The following is a 26,057-nucleotide window of genomic DNA, read 5'->3' on the forward strand; positions in this document are numbered from 1 at the left end:
GCAATTCTCACATAGAAACTTCATTTGGAGGAAGTAAGTTTGACTTGCTTTTTACATTTGTATCACAATTTATTTAATAAAAAAGTATGTATCTTGATGAAAGTGGCTATTTTAGACCTCTTTTAGACCTACAGTATATGATCTGTACATGAAACAGTCAGACAACATCTTGGTGTCATTATACTCCTTATAGTGTGTTCTAATCTGATTCTAGACCAAATTTCACACAGAACAAGGAGACGTTTTTTAGCTTTTTTTTTTTTAGCTTTATTTAACTAGACAAGTCAGTTAAGAACAAATTCTTATTTACAATGACGGCCTATACCGGCCAAACCCGGACGACGCTGGGCCACTTGTGCGCCGCCCTGTGGGACTCCCAATCACGGCCGGTTGTGATACAACCTGGATTCGAACCAGGGTGTATGTAATGACACCTCTAGCACTGAGATGCAGTGCCTTAGACCGCTGTGCCCATTTTCAAGATGGCCGCCATTTATTTCAATGGGGGGAACTGCATCAAATATTATTTATTATATTGACAAGATATTAGAGTAACTGCTCCAACAATGGAAATACATGTCTTCAACGATGAAAGGCAGGCGAGATCAGGTGGGACCATTCTAGCCAATGTGAGGGCACCAGGGCAGCTATGCTCTGAACAACTGGCACAACTAAGTCGTTTTTTTTTTCAAAGTTGGCGGAATGCCACATGCATCCACTTATTAGTACATTTGTAACAGTCTAAACATTACGAAATGTCTATTAGATCAAATAAACCATGTTATTCGACACGCTCTCATAGACCTCCATACAAAAAAGGGCTTATCTGATTGGGAGTCCCATAGGGCTGCGCACAACTGGCCCAGCGTCGTCCGGGTTTGGCCGGTATAGGCCGTCATTGTAAATAAGAATTTGTTCTTAACTGACTTGCCTAATTAAATAAAGGTTAAATAAATAAAACATTTACAAAATGTGTAAAGAACTGCACAGCTGCTGGGTTTTTCATACTCACCAGTTTCCTGTGTGTATCAAGAATGTTCCACCAACCAAAGGACATCCAGCCAACTTGACACAAATGTGGGAAGCATTGGAGTCAACATGGGCCAGCATCCCTGTGGAATGCTTTTGTCACCTCGTAGAGTCCATGCCCAGACAAATTGAAGCTGTTCTGAGGGCAAAAGGGGGCGCAACTCAATATTAGGAAGGTGTTCCTAATGTTTTGTACACTCAGTGTACAACAGACTATTACAGGTGGATATATAAAACTATAAACAAATACGCTACCAGCTTCGGATCTGTTGGACTTGTATCATTTCCCATTATAACCAATTTCCCTAAAACAAATATGTAGTTTGTTACATCGTTGTTTCAATGATGAGTCAGTCTAAGTAAATCATTAGATCTGAAGGCAAAAATGTACCAAATCCCATGGTTTTTAAGAGATCCAATAGAATGTTGTTTGTTTGATACAGTCATTTTCAATGAGCATGTGAACATTGCAACTTGTCTCAACATTCCTTTATCAGCCTGCGAACATTCTATTGCAGACTCCCAGAAAACAAAATATATAAAGATGTGAAAAACATAGAACAATTGAATGCCATCAAACCTTTGACACCTCAAAGTGGACACATTTTTGGTCTGGCCCATTGACTATTCGCTGTAGATATATGAGCCTAAAAGGGAACACACCATGTCCTATTGTAAAATCTTGGTGAACAAAATGTATACATTGGTCTCATATGTCCATATTTTCTCTAATGTATAGACAAAGGTTTTAGGCTTTAGGTTTTTAATAGAAGTCTGTGGTTTTAGGAGATCAATAATCATGAAGTAAAGGAGACGAGGAGAGGAAGAAAGTCCTTTAAGAATGTTGAAACACGCCCCTGAGCATCACGGAAGTGCGTGCAAGTAATGTCATATGACTTGTTCAGAACGAGAAATAAAATGTTGCTAATCCGTGGATAAAAGTGGACCTAAACGGTGAATGATATCCAAAGCAAACACGGTAATATTGACCCTATGTATTTTTTACATATTTTAGTTTTTGTCATTGATCATCGGTTTGCAGGTAATAACTTTGTGTAGAGAAAATCGTACCGTCGTTAGCTAACGTTACAGCTTAAGTATGCATCACGAGTGGTGACTAACGTTAGCTAGGATGGCTAACGCGAACTAGACAGAGACATGCGACAAACTAGCCAAATAAAATAAATGCAAACTGGTGTTAGCTGACGGTTCTCATCAACCCCCCCCTCATCAACAAGCACACGCTGAAGGATGGCTGATCAGTTTCAGAATCATCATCTTCCTTCCTTCCTTCCTTCCTTCCTTTAACAGGAGGATACTTAATACCAGCCTACTAGCTGCATACTAGCCTTCGTCTTCTTGTATCCACAGAAATGGAGGAGATAAGAATATCTCCTGATTACAACTGGTTCAGAAGCACAGTGCCACTGAAGAAAGTAAGCAAAAACACCATATCGCACTCCACAATAGCCTAGCTAGCTTTATCACTACAGTTGATTCAGTTGCATAGCCCGTATGAACTCAATACAGTAATATTTAATTGAACAGTTATACTATATATCTTCAGTTTGTTGACATTGACGAGTCCAACACCACAGTATTCTTAAATATCCCTTCCATTGATGTGATCCCATCTAGAAACACAGTTCTTTGTTATAGAATTTGCTATAATATTACATGGAATGTTTTGCATTTATGGGTTGTACATTAATGTTTCACCTCTGTATCATCTCTCTAGATTATAGTGGACGACGATGACAGCAAGGTGTGGTCCTTGTATGACGCAGGCCCAAAGAGCATCAGGTGTCCCATCATATTCCTTCCCCCTGTGAGTGGGACAGCAGAGGTGTTCTTCCAGCAGGTCTTAGCCCTGACAGGCTGGGGCTACAGAGTCATCTCAGTGAGTCACTGTGAAAGAACACCTTTATGGCTTGTAATATCTTCAATTCATTAAGATATTCATCATCCACAGTCAAATGACCAAGGCCCTTCTTTTGGAGTATTAGATACACCAGACTGGGTCCACTCTACAGGCTATGTGATGCTGATTTATTCAGTGTTCCAGGGCAAAGCAAACATTTTGGCTGTTAGGCCATCCTCTGTGTTTGGAATTGAAAATGAAAAGCCTTTTATATGAAGAACTTTGGTAAAACTGTATTGGGACTGTATGGTGAGAATTTAGAATTGATCAGCAATGGATGAAAGATCACGTCTAACGAATGCTGGTATTTTGACATTTGACCTACACAGTTAATATAACTAATATAACAGTAAGACAAGCAAAACTGAGGAGTGTAATTAAGTCTAATGCTTTTATAAGCATCTTTATGAAGCTGGTATATAGTTTTAATTGTGCTATAGGTTCATAAAGGTGTTTTTAGATTTTTATTGACCAAATAGTAAGAGGGAATGGCAGTGGGGAAAGATAGAGGGAGGTTGTGTGAAAGGGCAGTAGGCTGGATTTGATCCCATGCTGATACTAAAGACGTGTGCTGGAGGCTTTACCTCTAGACCAGCCAGGGTACAATACAAGTCTATTCTGATGTAGGAGTAGACATCTTTCACTAGGCTATATTCCAAGTGATTTTTATTTGACCCAGGCACCATTGAATGTCATGACATTAACATCACACTGAGTGGCATAGAGTTGATTCCGGTTGCTTCTCTGTAGCTGCTAGGTTCATCTAGTGCTTTTAGCTATTAGAGATTTGTTTTTGTTTTGTTTTTGAACTGTATGTAAAAACAAGGATAAAACACTTCCGAAGCGGAAGAAGTTTACCCAACACAGGACCATTTTGATCTAAATGTTTAAAAAAACTAGCCCCAGGGGTTCCTAGACTGGCTATATTATACAAGTTAAGGTTTATGAAACATACTTTTTTTCCCCCTCTCTCGCTTAGCTGCAGTATCCTGTGTATTGGGATCTCTTGGAGTTTTGTGATGGATTCCGGAAGCTTCTCGATCACTTGCAATTGGACAAGGTTTGTATTACCATGGAAAACTTGTAACGCTAGTTTTTTATGGTTTTACAATGGTATGACCTGGAATTATGCAAAACCGACAGCTATAATGCGGTTTTAATATAATAATATATGCCATTTAGCAGACGCTTTTCTCCAAAGTGACTTAGTCATGCGTGCATACTGCATACATTTTACGTATGGGTGGCCCCGAGAATCAAACCCACAACCCTGGCGGTGCAAGCACCATGATCTACCAACTGAGCCATACAGGACCATATTATTACTATATTAATGTTATTATTACATAATACATTATTACTTGTTATAAACATGTATGAGCCTTTTATAATTGTCTTATTATAATTTATGTAGCAAATGTTCAATATAGTCATGATCATTATGAGACATAAGGGACTTCCATTATAAGGCGTGTCATAAGCATGTATTCTAAGTGCATCATAATGCATTAAGGCTTTAAGTAACGTGTCAGACTATTTCTATTGTTATAGGTCCATCTATTTGGTGCTTCTCTGGGCGGCTTCCTGGCCCAGAAGTTTGCCGAGCACACACACAAGTCTCCCAGAGTCCACTCTCTGATCCTGTGCAACTCCTTCAGTGACACCTCTATCTTCAACCAGACATTGACAGCCAACAGGTACAGTCCTGGGTTGTATTCCTTAAGGAACACTGTAGCAAAATGAAAACAAGCATTTATTATTGGACAAGTCCAAGTAGTCCTGCCCTGTGTGTCTGTTTTGTTCCATTTGGTGCCTAATGAATAAGACCCTGTTTTACCCTTACCGTGCGGTGGAGGAAGAACAGGGTCGTGTTCAGTGGACAAATGTTGTGGAGCGGTGCAGATAGAAATGCCATGAATAGAGCTGACACGATTCCTTTCTCTACATGTCAGAAAGGCAACATTTTACCCTGCTGAATGCGACCCAGGTGTTTGTCAAAACGCCAAACATAGCCTTTGTTTATGGTCTGTCATTACAAATGTAATATGTGTAACGTGTAGGCCTCCGTAGTTCATTAAAGTTACATGTTTGCCAGTCTTGTCTTTGGTTTAGCCTTACCATTTAGCTTTGAGCCACAGAAGTTTCTCTATTCTCTACCTGTAGATCCCTGTTCTGAGTCATTCATACAGGGACGCCATGTTATTTCTTGCTTTCCAGTTTTTGGTTGATGCCCGCCTTCATGTTGAAGAAGATTGTCCTGGGGAACTTCGCTAAAGGACCTGTCGACTCCAAGATGGCCGACGCAATCGACTTTATGGTCGACAGAGTAAGTTCCAGACCTCCATTAAAGGGGTAATCTGAAATTGTTTTGGTAAACAGCTGAGGGATTGTCTAGAGAAATGTAACCACTCAAATTCACAGCAGAGATGCATATTTTGGGTTTTGATGAGGTATGACAGTTACCACCTCTCTCTCTCGCTCTCTCACCACCCCCCTTCTCTCTCTCTCTCTCTCTCTCTCCACCCCTTTCTCTCTTTCCCCCCCCCCCCCTCCCTAGCTGGAGAGCCTGAACCAGGGTGAGCTAGCCTCCAGACTAACACTCAACTGTCAGAACTCCTACGTGGAGCCTCACAAGATAAAGGACCTGGCCGTTACCATTATGGATGTAGGAGGAACTGCTGTTCATTTGCAGCATTTTATTTCCATTCTTGTTTACTGTACATCTCACTTTACATATCAGTAGGGATTGGCTGTTTTGTGGCTTGTGGGTGGGTCGTTGGAGCTGTAACCTGGATGTGTTCTGTGCTTATGCATATGTTGCGACTGTGTATGTGTGTAACTGTGTGTGTACTACTTGTTTGTGTGCGCGTTTCATTTGGTTTAAAGGTGTTCGACCAGAGTGCCCTGTCACACGAGGCGAAAGAGGAAATGTATAAGCTGTATCCAAATGCCAGACGGGCTCACCTCAAAACAGGTGGAAACTTCCCCTACCTGTGTAGGAGTGCTGAGGTCAACCTGTACATACAGGTGAGCACATCAGAGTTGGTAGAAAAGACACACAAACTACCATTTAAACCACCAAACTGATATGATTAATATTACACAATATATTTCATGTCAGGGGATATATATGTGATGTGACTTTCCGCTTACATTGTATTAGGAACAGAAATTCATAAGAAAGTGATGTCTGTCATCAAAATGTATTTTGTAGCACAGATGCGTCTGGTTGGGTTAGCCTGGAGAGGAAGCTGTGGCATCATCTTACCACTTTAGGATGTTTATCTTGTATATTTCAGACTCGGCTGATGATGATAGTGTCAACTGTTCTACTCTCATACCGCTCTCACCTCAACGTGGCTAACATTTCCCAGCCTAATTGTTACCAAATATCCAAATGGAGATTCAGTGAATACAAATATCTGACATAGAATGATTAATCTCGAGGAGTCCCCCACGCTTGTCTCAAAGCAGCTAGATGGCGCTGTCCCAATCAAAACGGTGCTGAAATTATAATCTAGGTGACCACACACGACTATTGCTTTAAATTAGTATAACGGCTGGATATGACTTTGGGAGTTTCAGTATAAGCAAGAATTTGATACATGCCTTCAATTGCATTAGCCTACTTTATTCCAATATTGTCATCATTCAGTGGATCATAACTAAGGTGAGTTTTCTTCTATCTGCGCTTTTTCTAGGCCCAATGGCTGTTTCCTCCTCCTCACTCTGCTGCCGCCCCGCCTCCGCCGTGTTCTCAACACCACTTTATATCAGTATACAGTTTTCTAGAATTTTTTTTAATTCATTTTTTTGCCATTTAATTTCTGTGATGTCAGACTTTACTTATCAGTAGGGCTCAGGCTTCAGCTCACCGGGCTTCGGTCAGACCGGGATCGAATTTCAGTTCTGATGAGAAATCTAAACTGCATTCGGGTCTCATGTGCAGTCCGGCGGTGTCAATTATGCACAAGATTTCCATGTGAAAACCTGTTTGGATAATGTGCTATTTTATTTTTTGCCAATATTTGCTGCTGCGCATGTTGTGTATTTTGTGGAATTGCTTTAGTGCGACATTGTTGTAATTTCTCAGGTCTTGTCATTTTATTTTCTCGGGAAATGTGAAGAGTTGATCCCGGCTACCAGTGTTTATTTTTAAAATTGTATTTAACTTGGCAGGTCATTAAAGTCATGACAGAAAGAGCGGTAACCCCACACTGTTGAATGTTCTAACAATTCTCAGACTTGTACATCTAGTAGTGTAGCCTCGTTAATGTAGAAATGGCACCATAGTAGTAACACAATGAAATGGCAATAAGAAATGTGCAGGAGCCTGCACTGCTGGATTCATCACAAACCCCCATGTGTTTAATACATTAACGAGGCTACACTACTAGATGTACAAGTCTGAGAATTGTTAGAACATTCAACAGTGTGGGGTTACCGCTCTTTCTGTCATGACTGTACTTATTGTACCTGCAAGTTAGCCTTGTACCATCATCCTGATCTCAAGCTTACATTCTGTAAGGATGGTCATGAGGCTTCCTGTAAGTAACTTCATATGGACGATTTCTGAACATGTTGTCTCTGTCTCGATCCCTCTCCTCAGATTCACCTGCGGCAGTTCCACGGGACGCGGTACGCCGCCATCAACTCGGACATGGTGAGCGCCGAGGAGCTGGAGGTGCAGAAGAGCCACCTGGTGAATAGCGCCAACGACCAATGACGTGACTATGTTACCTAGCACCCTCTCCTCTCTCCCAGCTCTGACCGACAGGCCAGAACCATAGAATTGGATTGGCTGATTCTGATTCTGTGGGGCAGAACTATGGGAACTACGTTTCCCTGACCAGCAAAACAGCCAAGAAAATGTCAACCATAGAAATTAGAATGACTTGAATTCTATTTCTGTATTTCTATGATCTCAACCATCATCACCACCCAGTCGCCACTACTGGTCACACACACGGATCTATGGATCCACTTGTTAAAAAAGGTCATCTCTTCACCTGATCTCCTTTCTGTTTTTTCTACGATATTGAATACAATCAATCCACAAGTTGAACTGATACTATTTTTACTTTACAGTTAAAATATATTTTAATATCACTTTACTGTAAATAGAGCGTAATTGGCTATGTTGCTTTGAGAGAAGAAATGCCATACGATGCCATGTTATGAACCTTTTGCCTTATGTGATATAAATCTCATGCATTTAATTGATGTTGCACTTTTGAATTCCATGTTTTTCCTTCTATGTTTATGGTTAACTCTGCCCACCGTGGCGATACTTGGTAAGCTAGAAAACCTGCACTGATTAGATATACAGCTGAGGATGTTAGTCGGAAAAAATGATGTATAATGTTATATTTCATTTGTAATTGAATAAAGCCTTCTTGAAAACATGCCCTGCCATGTGGGGTTTTTGTGTAATTTCAACCAACTTTCTATGCATTTATATAGGTTGTTATACGCTGTTATGAATGCCTACATCATATTTGTGCTGGAATGATGTAAAGCACAATAAATGCATCATGCACAAGATGTCATGTTGATAGAACGTTTTCCATGATGCCGGGGGTTGGTCTATTGTAGGAATCATCAACTACATTCAGCCACAGGATGATTATTGTTTTCTTGAGCGGATGGTCATGGGGGCCGGAACATACACTACCGTTCAAAAGTTTGGGGTCACTTAGAAATGTCCATGTTTTTGAAAAAAGCACTTTTGTGTCCATTTAAAATAACATCAAATGGATCAGAAATTCAGTGTAGACATTGGTAATATTGTAAATTACTTTTGTAGCTGGAAACTGCTGTTTTTTTAATCTACTTAGGTGTACAGAGGCTCATTATCAGCAACCATCACTCCTGTGTTCCAATGGCACGTTGTGTTAGCTAATCCAAGTTTATTATTTTAAAAGGCTAATTGATCATTAGAAAACCCTTTTGCAATTATGTTAGCACAGTTAAACTGTTGTTCTGATTAAAGAAGCAATAAAACTGCCCTTTAGACTAGTTGAATATCTGGAGCATCAGCATTTGTGGGTTTAATTACAGGCTCAAAATGGCCAGAAACAAAGAACTTTCTTCTGAAAATCGTCAGTCTATTCTTCTGAGAAATGACGTCTATTCCATGCGAGAAATTGCCAAGAAACTGAAGATCTGGTACAACGCTGTGTACTACTCCCTCCACAGAACAGCGCAAACTGGCTCTAACCAGAATAGAAAGAGGAGTGGGAGGCTCCGGTGCACAACTGAGCAAGATGACAACTACATTAGAGTGTCTAGTTTGAGAATCAGACGCCTCACAAGTCCTCAACTGGCAGCTTCATTAAATAGTACCCTCAAAACACCAGTCTCAACGTCAACAGTGAAGAGGCGACTCCGGGATGCTGGCCTTCTAGGCAGAGTTCCTCTGTCCAGTGTCTGTGTTCTTTTGCCCATCTTAATATTTTCTTTTTATTGGCCAGTCTGAGATATGGCTTTTTCTTTGCAACTCTGCCTAGAAGGCCAGCATCCCGGAGTCGCCTCATTAACAATGTCTACACTGTATTTCTGATCAATTTGATACTATTTTAATGGACCAAAAAATTGCTTTTCTTTCAAAAACAAGGACATTTCTAAGCGAACCCAAACTTTTGAGCGGTAGTGTAATTACAAATAATTTGTAAACTGCAAATGAACTGCAAGAAGCCCAAACAGATATAATATTGGAATATAACATACTTTCAGACCTTGCTTATCACGTGTCTCTATTATTCCTGGAAATAATTGGGAACAGATTTACCAAATTAAAGTCAATTGAAGCTGATTTCTTGGTGTTTTTACTGTTTGTTATATTCAACAATGAAAATGCAAAAAAAAAAAAACATTGTTCAGAAAACTTGGGAGGCCGGTACAGAAGAGAGCAATATGGAATACTTAACAACACAGCTGAAAGCAGTATAAAACAAGTGCTCTATCGCTAGTAAAACATTGAAAAACATTGAAAGAAGCATTCTATTAATATGGCAGATGTAGAGAGAAAACATTTTTTACTTCTCAGGTATGAAAAAATGAAAATAATTAAATGGTAGAATATTTGTTTTCTTTTCAGGCATGAAAAAGATAGTGATTGTTAATTTATTATGCCCTCTTTGCCTTTTAGGCTAAACAACAAGTGGTCTTAAATGCATGGTGCCTAGATAGTTAGCCCTTGCCTTGAATATGGAAATATAATGACTCAGTAGAACATTACTTTTCATTGCACCTGCACCAGTAGAGCAACTATTTTTCACATTTACAGTGCACCCCCCCCCCCACTGCACACAAAAACTCAACATTTAATTCAGTTGAATTTAGAGAAAAACACTGACTAACAACAAACATGGATCCTTGACTGATCCAGGGTTCGAATTACAGGTTGCTGGGCACCATAACATATTAGATATATTAACATGGGTGCCTCCATAAGCATTAAATACCTGTATATACAGAACAAACATATAAACGCAACATGCAACATGCAACAATTTCTAAGATTTTACTGAGTTATAGTTTATATAAGTAAATCAGTCAATTGAAATGAATGAATTAGGTCCTAATCTATGGATTTCACATGACTGGGAATACAGATATGCATCTGTTGGTCACAGATACCTTGGATCAGAAAACCAGTCAGTGTCTGGTTTTACCACCACTTGCCTCATGCAGCACGACACATCTCCTTCACATAGAGTTGATAAGGCTGTGGAATGTTGTCCCACTCCTCTTCAATGGCTGTGCGAAGTTGCTTGATATTGGCGGGAACTGGAACACACTGTCATACACGTAGATCCAGAGCATCCCAAATATGCTCAATGGGTGACATGCCTGGAGAGTATTCAGGCCATGGAAGAACTGGGAAATGTTCAGCTTCCAGGAATTGTGTATTGATCCTTGCGACATGGGGCCGCGCATTATCATGATGAAGCATGAGGTGATGGCGGCGGATGAATGGCATGACAATGGGCCTCAGGATCTCGTTTCGGTATCTCTGTGCATTCAAATTGCCATCGATAAAATGCAATCGTTGTCTGTAGCTTATGCCTGCCCATACCATAACCCCACCGCCACCATGGGGCTTTCTGTTCATAACGTTGACATCAGCAAACCGCTCGCTCACACAACGCCATACCTGTGGTCTTTGGTTGTGAGGCCGGTTGGACGTACTGCCAAATTCTCTCAAATTACTTTGGAGGCTTATGGACATTAAATTCTCTGGCAACAGCTCTGGTGGACATTCCTGCAGTCAGCATTCCTATTTCACGCTCCCTCAAAACATGAGACATCTGTGGCATTGTGTTTTGTGACAAATCTGCACATTTTGGAGTGGTCTTTTATCGTTCCCAGCACAAGGTACACCTGTGTAATGATCATGCTGTTTAATCAGCTTCTTGATATGCCACACCTGTCAGGCAGATGGATTATCTTGGCAAAGGAGAAAGGATCACTAACAGGGATGTAAACAAATTAGTGCACAAAATCTGAGAGAAATATGATTTTTGCGCATATGGGACATTTCTGGGATCATTTATTTCAGCTCATTAAACATGGGACCAACACTTTACATGTTGCATTTATATTTTTGTTCAGTGTGTTAACTTTATTCAGACACAATTTTTAGTTTTGAACCCTGGAATGGGCATTTATTCCTGCAGTATATCAGTGTGTTTCAGGATGGACTTGTTCACATGGCGGTGCATTTCTTGGGAGAGCTTGTGTCTGCATTTGCCTTCTGTCTGATGCTTTCTGTTGAAAAAGAAAAAGGAAACTTCTTTGTTCATTCAAGTTGACCTACGGACCATTACTGGTAGAGATGATAAAAGATTGTCAAACCAGCATTTAATGTACTTATGTAATTAATAACCACAATATCAGTGGTGGAAAAAGTACTAAATTGTCATACTTGAGTAAAAGTACAAGTAAATACTATACATCAAGTTCCTTATATTAAGCAAACCAGATGATACAATTTTCTGGTTTTAAAAATGTACAGTCAGCCAGGGGCACACTCCAAAACTCAGACATAATTTATAAACGCAACATTTGTGTTTAGTGAGTCCGCCAGAAAAGAGGCAGTAGGGGATGAAAACGTGTTATATTGGTACGTGAATTGGATTATATTGCTGTCCTACCTGACCACTCGAAATGTGACCAGTGCTTTTGGGTGACAGGGAAAATGTATGGGAGTAAAAAGTACATATTTGCTTTAGGACTGTATTAGAATAAAAGTAAAAGTTGTCAACAATATAAATAAGAAAGTAAAGTACAGATACCCTTTCAAAGTACAGAAATACAGCCGGTATGATGAATTTTGTATCACATGATGCAAAACGCAGCATCGTATGATGAAAAATGCATCTTACCGGCTGTATTTCTGTACTTTTATATATCATGAAAACTTCATTGCTGACATGCAAAACATTTTAGGACTATATCAACAATGGGCTAATGAAACAAATACCAAAAGATAGAGTACTTTAAGTAGTACTTCAAAGTATTTTTACTTAGTTACTTTACACCACTGCATAATATGGTCATAAAGCTTTTGGACAACTACCTTCCCCAGGCTAGACAGCAGTGTGGTCTAGAGGGAAGCTGGGCAGTGTTCAGTAGGCATGAAATGAGCGACAACAATAGGACAGTACAGTCCGATAAGAACATCCATTGTTGTTTTTGATTAAAAAAATGCTTTTTGCCCATTGTGCCTATTAAAGACAACCCCTGGTGCTCAGGTTCGAATACCTGATGGGTGTTGACTCCCGTCCCCCGTTCCATTGACTCACCAGCTAGGTCGGTCCTGGAGATCCCCGCCAGTCCCTCATACAGGCCTTTGATTGGGTTCTCCCCTGCGATGACTACTCCATGCAGCCAGATCAGCAACATACGGTGCCCATGCTCCTTGAAGCTCTTTGTACCTAACATATGTGAATGTCATAAGAGAGTTATCATATAAAATAGGTGGGCTACAAGGACAGTTCTGGGCTTAAGTGCCTTGCTCAAGGGCACAACGGCAGGAGATGGTACCTGGGATCTGTCAATTAACCCTCTAGGTTGAACCAGCAACCCTCTAGCTACTGGTCAGCCTCTTTAACCTAAAGGCTAGTTGCCCACCCAGGCTGCTAACTCCTTATTCCTTAGGCTCTTTGGTGTTTGCAGATCTGAAGGAATCATATGAATGTAAGCAATATGGCGGAAGCTCCCTTAAAATCAGATAGAAAGCTAGATGGAAAAAAAAAATCGCATTTTCACTTAGACCTACAGTGGGTGAAAAAAGTATTTAGTCAGCCACCAATTGTGCAAGTTCTCCCACTTAAAAAGATGAGAGAGGCCTGTAATTTTCATCATAGGTACACTTCAACGATGACAGACAAAATGAGAAAAAAAAATCCAGAAAATCACATTGTAGGATTTTTTATGAATTTATTTGCAAATTATGGTGGAAAATAAGTATTTGGTCAATAACAAAAGTCTATCTCAATACTTTGTTATATACCCTTTGTTGGCAATGACACAGGTCAAACGTTTTCTGTAAGTCTTCACAAGGTTTTCACACACTGTTGCTGTTTTTTTGGCCCATTCCGCCATGCAGATCTCCTCTAGAGCAGTGATGTTTTGGGGCTGTCGCTGGGCAACACTGACTTTCAACTCCCTCCAAAGATTTTCTATGGGGTTGAGATCTGGAGACTGGCTAGGCCACTCCAGGACCTTGAAATGCTTCTTACGAAGCCACTCCTTTGTTGCCCGGGCGGTGTGTTTGGGATCATTGTCATGCTGAAAGACCCAGCCATGTTTCATCTTCAATGCCCTTGCTGATGGAAGGAGGTTTTCACTCAAAATCTCACGATACATGGCCCCACTCATTCTTTCCTTTACACGGATCAGTCGTCCTGGTCCCTTTGCAGAAAAACAGCCACAAAGCATGATGTTTCCACCCCCATGCTTCACAGTAGGTATGGTGTTCTTTGGATGCAACTCAGCATTCTTTGTCCTCCAAACACGACGAGTTGAGTTTTTACCAAAAAGTTCTATTTTGGTTTCATCTGACCATATGACATTCTCCCAATCCTCTTCTGGATCATCCAAATGCTCTCTAGCAAACTTCAGACGGGCCTGGACATGTACTGGCTTAAGCAGGGGGACACGTCTGGCACTGCAGGATTTGAGTACCTGGCGGCGTAGTGTGTTACTGATGGTAGGCTTTGTTACTTTGGTCCCAGCTCTCTGCAGGTCATTCACTAGGTCCCCCCGTGTGGTTCTGGGATTTTTGCTCACCGTTCTTGTGATAATTTTGACCCCTCGGGGTGAGATCTTTCGTGGAGCCCCAGATCGAGGGAGATTATCAGTGGTCTTGTATGTCTTCCATTTCCTAATAATTGCTCCCACAGTTGATTTCTTCAAACCAAGCTGCTTACCTATTGCAGATTCAGTCTTCCCAGCCTGGTGCAGGTCTACAATTTTGTTTCTGGTGTCCTTTGACAGCTCTTTGGTCTTGGCCATAGTGGAGTTTGGAGTGTGACTGTTTAAGGTTGTGGACAGGTGTCTTTTATACTGATAACAAGTTCAAACAGGTGCCATTAATACAGGTAATGAGTAGAGGACAGAGGAGCCTCTTAAAGAAGAAGTTACAGGTCTGTGAGACCCAGAAATCTTGCTTGTTTGTAGGTGACCAAATACTTATTTTCCACCATAATTTGCAAATAAATTAATAAAAAATCCTACAATGTGATTTTCTGGAATTTTTTTCTCATTTTGTCTGTCATAGCTGACGTGTACCTATGATGAAAATTACAGGCCTCTCTCATCTTTTTAAGTGGGAGAACTTGCACAATTGGTGGCTGACTAAATACTTTTTTCCCCCACTGTATGTGATTGCTTCAGATCTGAAAATTACAACGAGCTAGGCTCTGGGGGTTATTTCTAGACCAAGCCAATGCTTCACCTGTCCACTGCTGCTCTATGGAGCGTATGTGGGCATCCGTGAAGCCCCAGTGCTGTGCGAGGCTCTTCCACTCCCCGCGGGACAGGTCTTTGGTGGCCAGCCTCCACGTGACAGAGCGCAGGTGCTGGGTCTCCACCTGGTGGTCCTGTTTAAAGCTCAGCTGCTTCCCCAGCCACGAATCACCATCGCTAATCACGTTGTCCTGGTACACAAAGAAAGGGTGTGTGTTTGAGATTGACTGTATTGCAGTTGGGCTGAGACGCAGACTGCTATTTGATTCTGAAATACTAAAACACTCATTCCGGAATCGTGATGATCTGGTACAGCTGCGAAGCCCTAAAGTAGTCGATCTCAACATGCACAAAGTAGAGCTGCAGGCGCTACCTTGCAGTTCAATGATGGAAAGAGTTTTTACATTTGTCTTTAAATATGAACGTACCTTTTCCCACTTGTAAAACCGGTCTGCTTTGATGATCATGTCCACTAAGATGACATGGTTTCCTCTGGCTGCCACCTCCAGAGAAGTCTTCCCCTGCTGAGAATACCAACACACAGCCACAACACTGGATTCAATATGACACACAGTACACCACCTGGGTCCTGGGTCCAGTTCATTAGCACTAATTCACCTGGGTCCAGTTCATTAGCACTAATTCACCTGGGTCCTGGGTCCAGTTCATTAGCACTAATTCACCTGGGTCCAGTTCATTAGCACTAATTCACCTGGGTCCTGGGTCCAGTTCATTAGCACTAATTCACCTGGGTCCAGTTCTTTAGCACTAATTCACCTGGGTCCTGGGTCCAGTTCATTAGCACTAATTCACCTGGGTCCTGGGTCCAGTTCATTAGCACTAATTCACCTGGGTCCAGTTCATTAGCACTAATTCACCTGGGTCCAGTTCATTAGCACTAATTCACCTGGGTCCAGTTCATTAGCACTAATTCACCTGGGTCCTGAGTCCTGTTCATTAGCACTAATTCACCTGGGTCCTGTTCTTTAGCACTAATTCACCTGGGTCCTGTTCATTAGCACTAATTCACCTGAGTCCTGGGTCCAGTTCATTAGCACTAATTCACCTGGGTCCAGTTCATTAGCACTAGTTCACCTAGGTCCTGGGTCCTGTTCATTAGCACTAATTCACCTGGGTCCTGTTCATTAGCACTAATTCACCTGGGTCCTGGGTCCAGTTCATTAGCACTAATTCACCTGGGTCCTGAGTCCAGTTCATTAGCACTAATTCACCTGGGTCCTGGGTCCAGTTCATTAGCACTAATTCACCTGGGTCCTGGGTCCTGTTCATTAGCACTAATTCACCTGGGTCCTGGGTCCTGTTCATTAGCACTAATTCACCTGGGTCCTGTTCATTAGCACTAATTCTCCTGGGTCCTGGGTCCAGTTCATTAGCACTAATTCACCTGGGTCCTGTTCATTAGCACTAATTCTCCTGGGTCCTGGGTCCAGTTCATTAGCACTAATTCACCTGGGTCCTGTTCATTAGCACTAATTCACCTGGGTCCTGGGTCCAGTTCATTAGCACTAATTCACCTGGGTCCTGGGTCCAGTTCATTAGCACTAATTCGGGGGGAAACAGTGAAATGAGAGGTACTACCTAAACTTGTCTAATAAGAAATACTTGTTATTGTTTTCTGTTGCAAAATGTTTTTCTCCGGTGTGCTCTGATTAACAAGATCCTGGCATAGTCTTCAGACTGGAATTCAATAATGCTTGAGCCCTTTAAACACACGCTAACTGGAATAGGGGAAATGATTTCATTAAACCAGTGAGACACTGGCTGGTCCCATACTACACAAAGAGCCCATGAGGGGCTATTACGCACAGGAGGAAGTGTCTGCTGTGCCAGACTGTCTGCTGTGCCAGACTGATGAGATTTGAAAATAGAAGCTTTCTTAGAAATTGTGCTTAAGTGTGTTGGGATGTCTGATGTTAAATGTTTGTATTATATGAGGTTATTTTAATACACAGCATTGTTTCCAATGCAATTTTACCATCAAGGAAAATAAAGTTGACATTATTGAATCTTTATTGCAAGTGTGACTGTAAGTGAAACACATTATCTGTATTGATACGCTTTAGATACCATATCTTTAGTGATTGATACCCTCAATCAGTTTTCCAACCACATTGGAAATTAGATAACACATTTCAAGAGGTTTTTATCCACACTTTATTAACAATCCATTACAACTCCCACATACAGGCGTTCTTGTTTGCTCCGTCATGTTTTAATGGATCACTTCACTTCTAAAGGTAAATAAAAAACAAGATTAAAAAATGACGCTTTAAAATTAGATTAAATCAAATACCTTATCCAGTAGTTTGAGGTTAACCCCAGCTATGAGGATCATCTCAGCGATGTCCTGTCTTCCATGCTCTGCTGCGATGTGAAGGGCTGTCTGGAGCCTCTGTAAGGAAGGAGGGAGAGAGGGAAGGGGGGGAGAAAAAGAAAGGGAGAAAGAACGAGAGTGAGACAGAGAAAGAGAGAGGGGAAAAAGAAAGAGATAGACGAATTAGGTCATTAGTGTTACAAGTGTTATGGCAGTATACTGTACAGTAAGTAGCCTTCTGTTCTATGGTCTTTACCTCAATGCTAATGTAAACAAACGTCAAACACAGATCACAGCCAACTCATGATGGGTTATCACGCAACACGATGACTCAGAATCGATACAGACACTTTAAGGTACACGATGATGTCACGCCCTGACCTTAGAGAGACGTTTTATTTCCTCTATTTTGGTTAGGTCAGGGTGTGATGTGGGGTGGGCATTCTATGTTGTGTATTTCTGTGTTTTGGCCGAGTATGGTTCCTAATCAGAGGCAGCTGTCTATCGTTGTCTCTGATTGGGAATTATACTTTGGCAGCCTTTTCCCCCACCTGTGTCTGTGGGTAATTATTATTTCTGTGTGTGTTTTGTGTGCGCCTCAGTTGCGTCACGTTCTTTTCTGTTTACCTGTTTATTGTTTTGTTCGGTTTCACCTCATTAAAAGATGTGGAATTACAAGCACGCTGTGCCTTGTTTGATTTACGACAGGGAGTTTGAAGATAGTGTCACAACGTCTACAGAAGGTGGCGCCTCTCCCCGTTCGGGCGGCGTTCGGCGGTCATCGTCGCCTGCCTACTAGCTGCCACCGATCTCCTTTTCATTTTCATTTGGTGATGTCTGTTTTATGTTATCACCTGTTTTGTGTTAGTTCATTAGTGGGGGTATTTAGTCTGTCTGTTTTGGTTTGGGATTGTGCAGGATTATTGTGTCATTGTATTGTAGGTTGGGGATTTGAGTTTTCCTCTGCCGTTCGGCGTTTGGGCTTACGGGTTTTGCTGGGCTGCGTCCTGACCCGGTTTTGGGTTATTGCAGCGAGGGAGGAACAGCGACGAGATCGGGAGTCTCGGCAATGACGGAAGCCCGAGAGGCAGCTCCCAAAAATCTTTTGGGGAGGCACACGGGGAGATTGGCGGAGTCAGGGTTGAGACCTGAGCCAACTCCCCGTGCTTACCGTGGGGAGTGTGTGACTGGTCAGGCACCGTGTTATGCGGTGATGCGCGATGTATCTCCAGTGCGCATTCACAGCCCGGTTCGCTCGTTGCCGGCCCCCCGCATTCGCCGGGCTAGAGTGAGCATTCAGCCAGGAAGGGTGGTGCCAGCTCAGCGCTCCTGGTCTCCAGTACACCTCCTCGGTCCAGGATATCCTGCGCCGGCTCCGCGCACTGTGTCGCCAGTGCGCATTCACAGCCCAGTGCGTCCTGTGCCAGCGCCCCGCATTTGCCGGGCGAAAGTAAGCATCCAGCCAGGACGGGTTGTGCCAGCTCTACGCTCGAGACCTCCGGTGCGCCTCCACGGCCCAGTATATCCTCTACCTGCCCCACGCACCCGGCCTCCAGTGAGTCTCTCCAGCCTGGTACGCCCTGTGCCTGCTCCACGCACCCAGTCTCCAGTGCGTCTCTCCAGCCTGGTACGCCCTGTGCCTGCTCCACGCACCCAGTCTCCAGTGTGTCTCTCCAGCCTGGTACGCCCTGTGGCAGCTCCACGTACCAGGCTGTCAGTACGTCTCCTCAGTCCGGTGAGCCTCCAGTGATGATCCATGGACCGAAGCCTCCAGTGATGATCCATGGCCCGGAGCCTGTAGTGATGATCCATGGCCCAGAGCCTGTAGTGATGATCCATGGCCCGGAGCCTGTAGTGATGATCCATGGCCCAGAGCCTGTAGTGATGATCCATGGCCCAGAGCCTGTAGTGATGATCCATGGCACAGAGCCTGTAGTGATGATCCATGGCACAGAGCCTGTAGTGATGATCCATGGCCCAGAGCCTGTAGTGATGATCCATGGCGCGAAGCCTCCAGTGATGATCCATGGCCCAGAGCCTGTAGTGATGATCCATGGCGCGGAGTCTGCAGCAACGGTCTCCTGCCCAGAGCCTCTGGCGACGTCCCCCAGTCCGGAGCCTCCGGCGACGTCCCCCGGTCCGGCGCCTCCGGCTGCGTCCCCCAGTCCGGCGCCTCCGGCGGCGGTCCCCAGTCCGGAGCCTTGTGTGCGCCTCAGTTGCGTCACGTTCTTTTCTGTTTACCTGTTTATTGTTTTGTTCGGTTTCACCTCATTAAAAGATGTGGAATTACAAGCACTCTGCGCCTTGGTTGGTTTACGACAGGGAGTTTGAAGATAGCGAACGTGACAGATGCACCGTTGGCCTAACAAATCATTGAATGCATTGCATAGAATGTTTACATACAGTAAAGTGATTACGTAACGCCCATAGAGAGTGGAAACATTACTCACATTGTCAGATATGTCCAGGTCACATTCAGCGTCTATTAGCAGCCGTACCACCTCAGTGTGATTGTTGAGCACGGCGATGTGAAGAGGGGATGTGTGTTGCTGTTCAAAACACAAGGTAAAATTAGCTACACACTGATGGTTACCACATACAACAGATGCCACGTAAATAATAATAATAATTTGTTACATTTGTAAAGTGCTTTTCATTATGCAAGAATAATCTCAATGTGCGTAAAATAAAATATCAACTAGGAAATACAGTAAAATATATATATTTTTAATGATAACATAACAAACAAGACATTTCAAAATATATAACAATGTCATGAAAACAACAATAGGAGTATAGGAATGAGGCTAGTCCAGACGATAGAGATGAGTCTTAAGGCCTGCTTTAGGAACGAGGCTAGTCCAGCCGATAGAGATGAGTCTTAAGGCCTGCTTTAGGAACGAGGCTAGTCCAGCCGATAGAGATGAGTCTTAAGGCCTGCTTTAGGAACGAGGCTAGTCCAACCGATAGAGATGAGTCTTAAGGCCTGCTTTAGGAACGAGGCTAGTCCAGCCGATAGAGATGAGTCTTAAGGCCTGCTTTAGGAACGAGGCTAGTCCAGCCGATAGAGATGAGTCTGAAGGCCTGCTTTAGGAACGAGGCTAGTCCAGCCGATAGAGATGAGTCTGAAGGCCTGCTTTAGGAACGAGGCTAGTCCAGCCGATAGAGATGAGTCTTAAGGCCTGCTTTAGGAACGAGGCTAGTCCAGCCGATAGAGATGAGTCTTAAGGCCTGCTTTAGGAACGAGGCTAGTCCAGCCGATAGAGATGAGTCTTAAGGCCTGCTTTAGGAACGAGGCTAGTCCAGCCGATAGAGATGAGTCTTAAGGCCTGCTTTAGGAACGAGGCTAGTCCAGCCGATAGAGATGAGTCTTAAGGTCTGCTTTAAATGCACCAACAGTCTGAGCAGCTTTGAGATTGTCATTGAGGGAGTTCCAGAGGTGTGGTACGTGGGAGAAACAAAGAGGTGTAATGAGTTCGCACTCAAAAAGACGTTGCATAAAGCTTACTTCATTATTCAATGTGTTTTATAATGTTCACTGCATCAGGGATAGCTTACACAGACGGGTATTCAGTAAAAACCCAATACACCTCTTTGTTTGTCTGAATTGGCGGGTTTTACGCACCAGCCAAGCTTCTGGGAGAGTATGATGGTTCTCTTTTGATTAGTGGTACGTGGGAGGAAAAGGCCTGTTGTACTGTAGCTTGTGGTCTTGTTTCAGACACAAACTAAAACATAGATCTATGGAGAGAACCTATTCTGCACTGAGGCACTGAAAAAACACCTTTTGTGTCTTGGGCGGATCCAGCGGTCTAAGCTGCTGCCTCCAGGACCCTACTGCTGCAGCATGGGTTTAAAACTAGCAAACTAGCATGTCAGAACACCTGTTTATTGACTCTCTCTATCCAATACAACAAACATATGAGAGGAGTGGGACTGCCCTACTTCTTAAAAAATAAAATAAATAAAACACTTTTACTGAAAACGGAAAACATCAATATAGGACATGCACTGAATTATACAAACAAATGTGGTACCAATTCTCTGAGTTGGAAAAAGTTAGGAAAAAGAGAAAGTGGAAAGGGGACATGGTGCAGATGCTGAACCCTACTGGTGTATTCTGAGCTGTTAGGCTTAACTAAAAGACCTGGCTGTTCACTATTGTAGTATGAAAGAGGAGCTAACCAAGTTGCAATAAGTGCTACCAACTATTCCTACAGAGGAGCTAACCGATGCACAAACTAGTGCAGTATGTACAGTATGGCTGAAGGTTGGCTTGTATACTCACGCCATCCACCGTGTCTGTGTTGATGCCTGCCTCCAGTAGCAGACTGGTCTCCCTCTCAAAGCCGTGCTGGGCCACGTAGTGGAGGGCATTCATATTCTTCTGCACAGACAACAACATAGTGGGACAGGTCACAGTTCAGACTCACTAACGTACCTCTCAGTCTCACACATTTGTTGTCACTTTGACATTATACCTGTAATGAAAAGTGCTATAATGATATGATCAATGATTATCTATCTACCCAATTATCTATCTATCTTTCCATCTCAGATTCAGTCTTAAATGTAAATGTGACAATCAGGTACCACTTTAAACTAATTACAATTTACAAGTCTTAACAAAGTCTTTATAAACCCTGTCTAAGACATATTTAGATGCTTTAGAAATCATTTATTATCATCCATGCCTGTCTCTGCAAGAGTTTTAACATCATTGTCTTGGAAGAGAATGTCCCAGTCAGTGCATAGGAAGCACCCACTTCTAGGTGGTCCTCTGTCCATACGTTTACAGCTATATGAACAGATAGATGAATGCTCTATAAAGCCTTTATAAGTTATAGTTCATTGGAAGTTGACCCTCACGTTTGTCAGCGCGTTGACATTACAGCAGGCTTCCAGCAGTAGTTTGACACATTCATAGTGACCTCCATCAGAGGACAGGTGCAGAGGTGTCAGTCCGTCCTGGAGAACCAAATATCATGTCACAACAGGCCTCCATCAGCTTTACATTCTATCAACAGAATAGGGAATAATCAACAATATAAAATAGAACAAGTAGCAGTAACCCTAATTGTTATTATAGTAAAATAGAATTTGTTATTTCCTGGCAAAATAAAGTTTAAAAGCAAAACATAAATTAATAGTTAACTTTTTTCTGTCATCATTACCCCTATAAAGTGAAGCAGGAACCACGACAGCTAAAATGCATTGAATATAAAATCTAGTTTCCGGGCTGCTTTTTACCCCACACCACACCTGACACAGTGACAATATGTTCTTTACTCACTATGTTTCTCTCATCAATGTCCACTCCTGTCTCAACTAACTTCTGCAGGACCTCTTTATGTCCATGCTTGGCTGCTAGATGGATGGCCATGTTTTCATCCTATACAATATATAAAAACACACCAGACATCATGTTATATTTACATGATAACATCTTAGGTACACACACACACGAAAAGTAATGCAAACACGTTTTCCAAAGGTGTTTAAAGTTCATGTTTACTCTCTCGCTACTGTAACACTAGCAGAATCGTATTCACCTATAAGTGTGTGTGTGTGTGTGTGTGTGTGTGTGTGTGTGTGTGTGTGTGTGTGTGTGTGTGTGTGTGTGTGTGTGTGTGTGTGTGTGTGTGTGTGTGTGTGTGTACATGTGTCATCGTCTGAACCTACCTTATCCTTGAGGCCGTGAGTGCAGCCCATACCGATGAGGAACTCAACCACCTCTAGCTGTCCATGTTCTGCAGCCAGGTGAAACGCTGTCTTCCCAGACTGACAGTAAAACAGGGAGTGAGGGATTAACTATAAGAAGATAGTAACAGTAATGACAGTAATGACAACATCACAGTATGACCAAATGACACTATGACCAAATTATAGTATGAAAGTATTGAATAACAGAGTGTCTTCTGTTCTGCCCCATGCAGGGCTCAAACTCATAACCTCCTACACAAGCACACAAGCCAACCGTTTAAGCCAACAGAGCAAGGGACTTATCTGTCACTCTGTAAGCGACATTTGGCTGTTGGGGGTGGGCTTGATGTCACTGATGTTCAGCCAACATGCGACAAGCAGGTTTGACATCCTAGTAAACACATCTAACATGGCACAGGATAAATAATAGGTAGCATAGTAAACCCTCAAGGTATCTATTGTGCACAGAGGGTGGTGATACTGCATTAATCAAATTCTTAAAGTAAAGATTTTTTTAATTGTGTCATTATCAATTTTCCTTGTAAATCCTGTAACCAGACAGGGTTGAGACTAAAGCACAGACGGGGAGAGTATAAGGAAAGGAAAGCCCTAGAACAGTACTGGGAAAGTCCTGGGAAAGGAAAGCACTCCCAGGAAAATACAAGAAGTTCAAGGAATTTGCTAGGAAAGGTCTTTGAAAGAACTAGGAAAGTGCAGAAAGCGTGCTAGTAAAGAACCGGTAATGTGGTGTGGGGCAGTCACATTGTCCACCCTGTCCAGCAGTACGTCCTCTACTAGGTCCTCCATGATGAACTCCAGCACTCTGCTATGACCCCGCTGGGCGGCACAGTGCAGCAGGCCCAGCCCATTCTGACAGAGAGACGGATACATAACATATTATAAGTCTTATTATAATCCAAAAATGAATTATAAGACAGAAATGACTGAAAGCTGCCTCAAGTGCTGTGATCTGGAAAAACTTGCCCCGAACCGAGTGAGATGGAGGACATTTGTCAATGGCCTATGCTCCTCATAAGTCAAGTAAGTCAGTCAATTATTATGACATATTAATCAACTTATAGAGCATTATATTTGCAAGCTTTAAAGGCGCAATATGCAGAAATTGCTCCGCCATTGCCTGGTTGCTAAAATTGTAAAATGTTTGTGAATGTTATTTTTCAAATTAAACTCTTTATGACAATGTATCATTCTTTGAGGGTCTAATTCCACCATAACACACTGGTCTGACACAACCCTGCAAAACACATTATGCTGGCTTGCAAAGTGATGTGTAATTCTTTGGGGAATCCAGCCAGAGTATGGATATCCTACATTGACTGCTGGGGTAGAGAAGTTTGATTAACGAGACCTAAATCATCTAAACTGGAACAGCCATCTCAGTAACTGGTGCAATAAGTCCAACTACTAACAGATTGGGTTATTTCAGAAAAATGTAGCATAAGATTAATCAACAAACAATTCTGAAAATCAACCTGCTGAGAAATATGAAGATGATAGGTTTGGTTTTGAGCAAACATGAATTTGTAATTTTACTCAACAAACTTGTTCAAATTCAGCTAACTTCGATCAGTGTTTGTTGAATGAACAAACTGTAATACATTAGCTCAACTTCTTGTCCTTTTGAAGTCCACCCAACTCACAGAGTACCCCTGATTAAGCAATTGGTTAAGCTGGCTTTTTTTGTGTGCATAGGCGTGAATACAAACAGCATATTGTTTGCCTGAATTCCACAAGCTATAACTAGTTACAATTATACACAATTGTAACACAATAGACACAATTAAAACACTAAAAAACCATTAAGGAAATTGCATGATGTAGTCCTATCCGCGTTTTTACATCATTAGGGGTAGGATCCGTTCCATTGAATTTGGTCAATTCATGTAATTAATTGAATGACTTACTTTGTTTTCACAGTTGAGCTTTGCTCCAGAGGCCACGAGGATCTGTAGGATCTTGAGGCGCCCGAACCAGGCTGCCAGCAGCAGAGCATTCATACCAAACTGAGAAGGGACAGCATATTATAGAAATAGAATTAAGGCCGAGGCTGCGCGACCGAAGGTAACCCCCCCATTTTGCCCCCGTCCCGCCCCTCAGAGGTAAAGAACTGAATCATGTTCTGTTCATGTCTTACTAACACACACATTTTCTAAGTAGCTGCTGCTGTTCACTTTACTCACCCTCTTCTGGACCTGCAGCCAATTTGATCTCCATGATCTCCATGATCTACATCTCTGCCTCATATATAATATATACAGAGCCTTCAGAAAGTATTTATAGCCCCTTGGCTTATTCCAAATGCTGTTGTTTTAAAGCCTGATATTCAACATGGATGGAATTGTTGCTTTTTTTCACCCATCTTAACACAATACCCCATAACGACAAAGTGAAAACATGTTTTTAGAAAATGTTGCTAATTTATTGAAAATTAAATACAAAAATATCTAATTTACATAAGTGTTCACACCCCTGAGTCAATACATGTTAGATTCACACCTGAGCACACATGGATTGTTCAATATTTGCACATTATTATTTGAAAGATTCTTCAAGCTCTGTCAAGTTGGTTGATGATCATTGCTAGACAGCCAGTTTCAAGTCTTTCTATAGATTTTCAAGCCGATTTAAGTCAAAGCTGTAACTACAGTAGGCCACTCAGGAACATTCAATGTCGTCTTGGTAAGCAACTCCAGTGTATATTTGGCCTTGTGTTTTAGGTTATTGTCCTGCTGAAAGGGGAATTTGTCTCCCAGTGTCACGTGTGCTCCCTCTCCGGCCTCTAGGTCACCAGGATGCTCGTTATGGTGCACACCAGTCACCATCGTTACCCGCACCTGCGTGGCGTCAGACTCACCTGGACTCCATCACTTCCCTGATTACCTTCCATAGATATGTCACTCCCTTTGGTTCCTTCCCCAGGTGTCATAGTTTCTGTTTCTGGTCTGTGTGCTGGTAGTGTTTCTTCTTTTGTATTATGTTCCGTTTATTAAAACACTCACTCCCTGAATTTGCTTCCCGACTCTCAGCGCACATTGTTACACCCAGTGTCTGTTAGAAAGCAGACTTAGCCAG

At 42.3% G+C, this 26,057-nt stretch overlaps 2 protein-coding genes across 3 annotated transcripts in view; one reads left to right on the forward strand and one right to left on the reverse strand.

Annotated features, from left to right (window-relative positions):
* The first annotated feature begins 1,859 nt into the window (after positions 1–1,859).
* Positions 1,860–8,355, forward strand: LOC106587639 (maspardin). Of its 2 annotated transcripts, none has more exons than XM_045708584.1 (9): positions 1,860–2,008; positions 2,401–2,465; positions 2,768–2,929; positions 3,930–4,010; positions 4,502–4,647; positions 5,168–5,276; positions 5,508–5,615; positions 5,837–5,977; positions 7,560–8,355. In XM_045708584.1, exons 2-9 carry the CDS (start codon positions 2,403–2,405, stop codon positions 7,674–7,676), a joined length of 927 nt encoding a protein of 308 aa, XP_045564540.1. In that variant the 5' UTR covers positions 1,860–2,008; positions 2,401–2,402; the 3' UTR covers positions 7,677–8,355. The 2 variants fall into 2 exon arrangements, with proteins under 2 accessions (XP_045564540.1, XP_045564541.1); XM_045708585.1 differs by having other exon boundaries at positions 1,872–2,008; positions 2,341–2,465.
* A 3,084-nt stretch (positions 8,356–11,439) lies between these two features.
* ankdd1a (ankyrin repeat and death domain containing 1A) overlaps positions 11,440–26,057 on the reverse strand; it is a 53,822-nt gene continuing 39,204 nt past the window's right edge. Inside the window, exons 4-15 of the mRNA XM_045708863.1 lie at positions 24,890–24,988; positions 23,727–23,834; positions 22,944–23,042; positions 22,555–22,653; positions 22,131–22,229; positions 21,550–21,648; positions 19,712–19,810; positions 17,241–17,339; positions 15,355–15,450; positions 14,916–15,117; positions 12,760–12,891; positions 11,440–11,722 (exon numbers count right to left, since the gene is read on the reverse strand). Coding sequence (XP_045564819.1) covers positions 11,661–11,722; positions 12,760–12,891; positions 14,916–15,117; positions 15,355–15,450; positions 17,241–17,339; positions 19,712–19,810; positions 21,550–21,648; positions 22,131–22,229; positions 22,555–22,653; positions 22,944–23,042; positions 23,727–23,834; positions 24,890–24,988 — 1,293 coding nt within the window. The 3' untranslated portion in view covers positions 11,440–11,660. The remainder of the gene's footprint in view (positions 11,723–12,759; positions 12,892–14,915; positions 15,118–15,354; positions 15,451–17,240; positions 17,340–19,711; positions 19,811–21,549; positions 21,649–22,130; positions 22,230–22,554; positions 22,654–22,943; positions 23,043–23,726; positions 23,835–24,889; positions 24,989–26,057) is intronic.

Source organism: Salmo salar, chromosome ssa26 (assembly GCF_905237065.1).
Source record: "Salmo salar chromosome ssa26, Ssal_v3.1, whole genome shotgun sequence".
Lineage (NCBI taxonomy): Eukaryota > Metazoa > Chordata > Actinopteri > Salmoniformes > Salmonidae > Salmo > Salmo salar.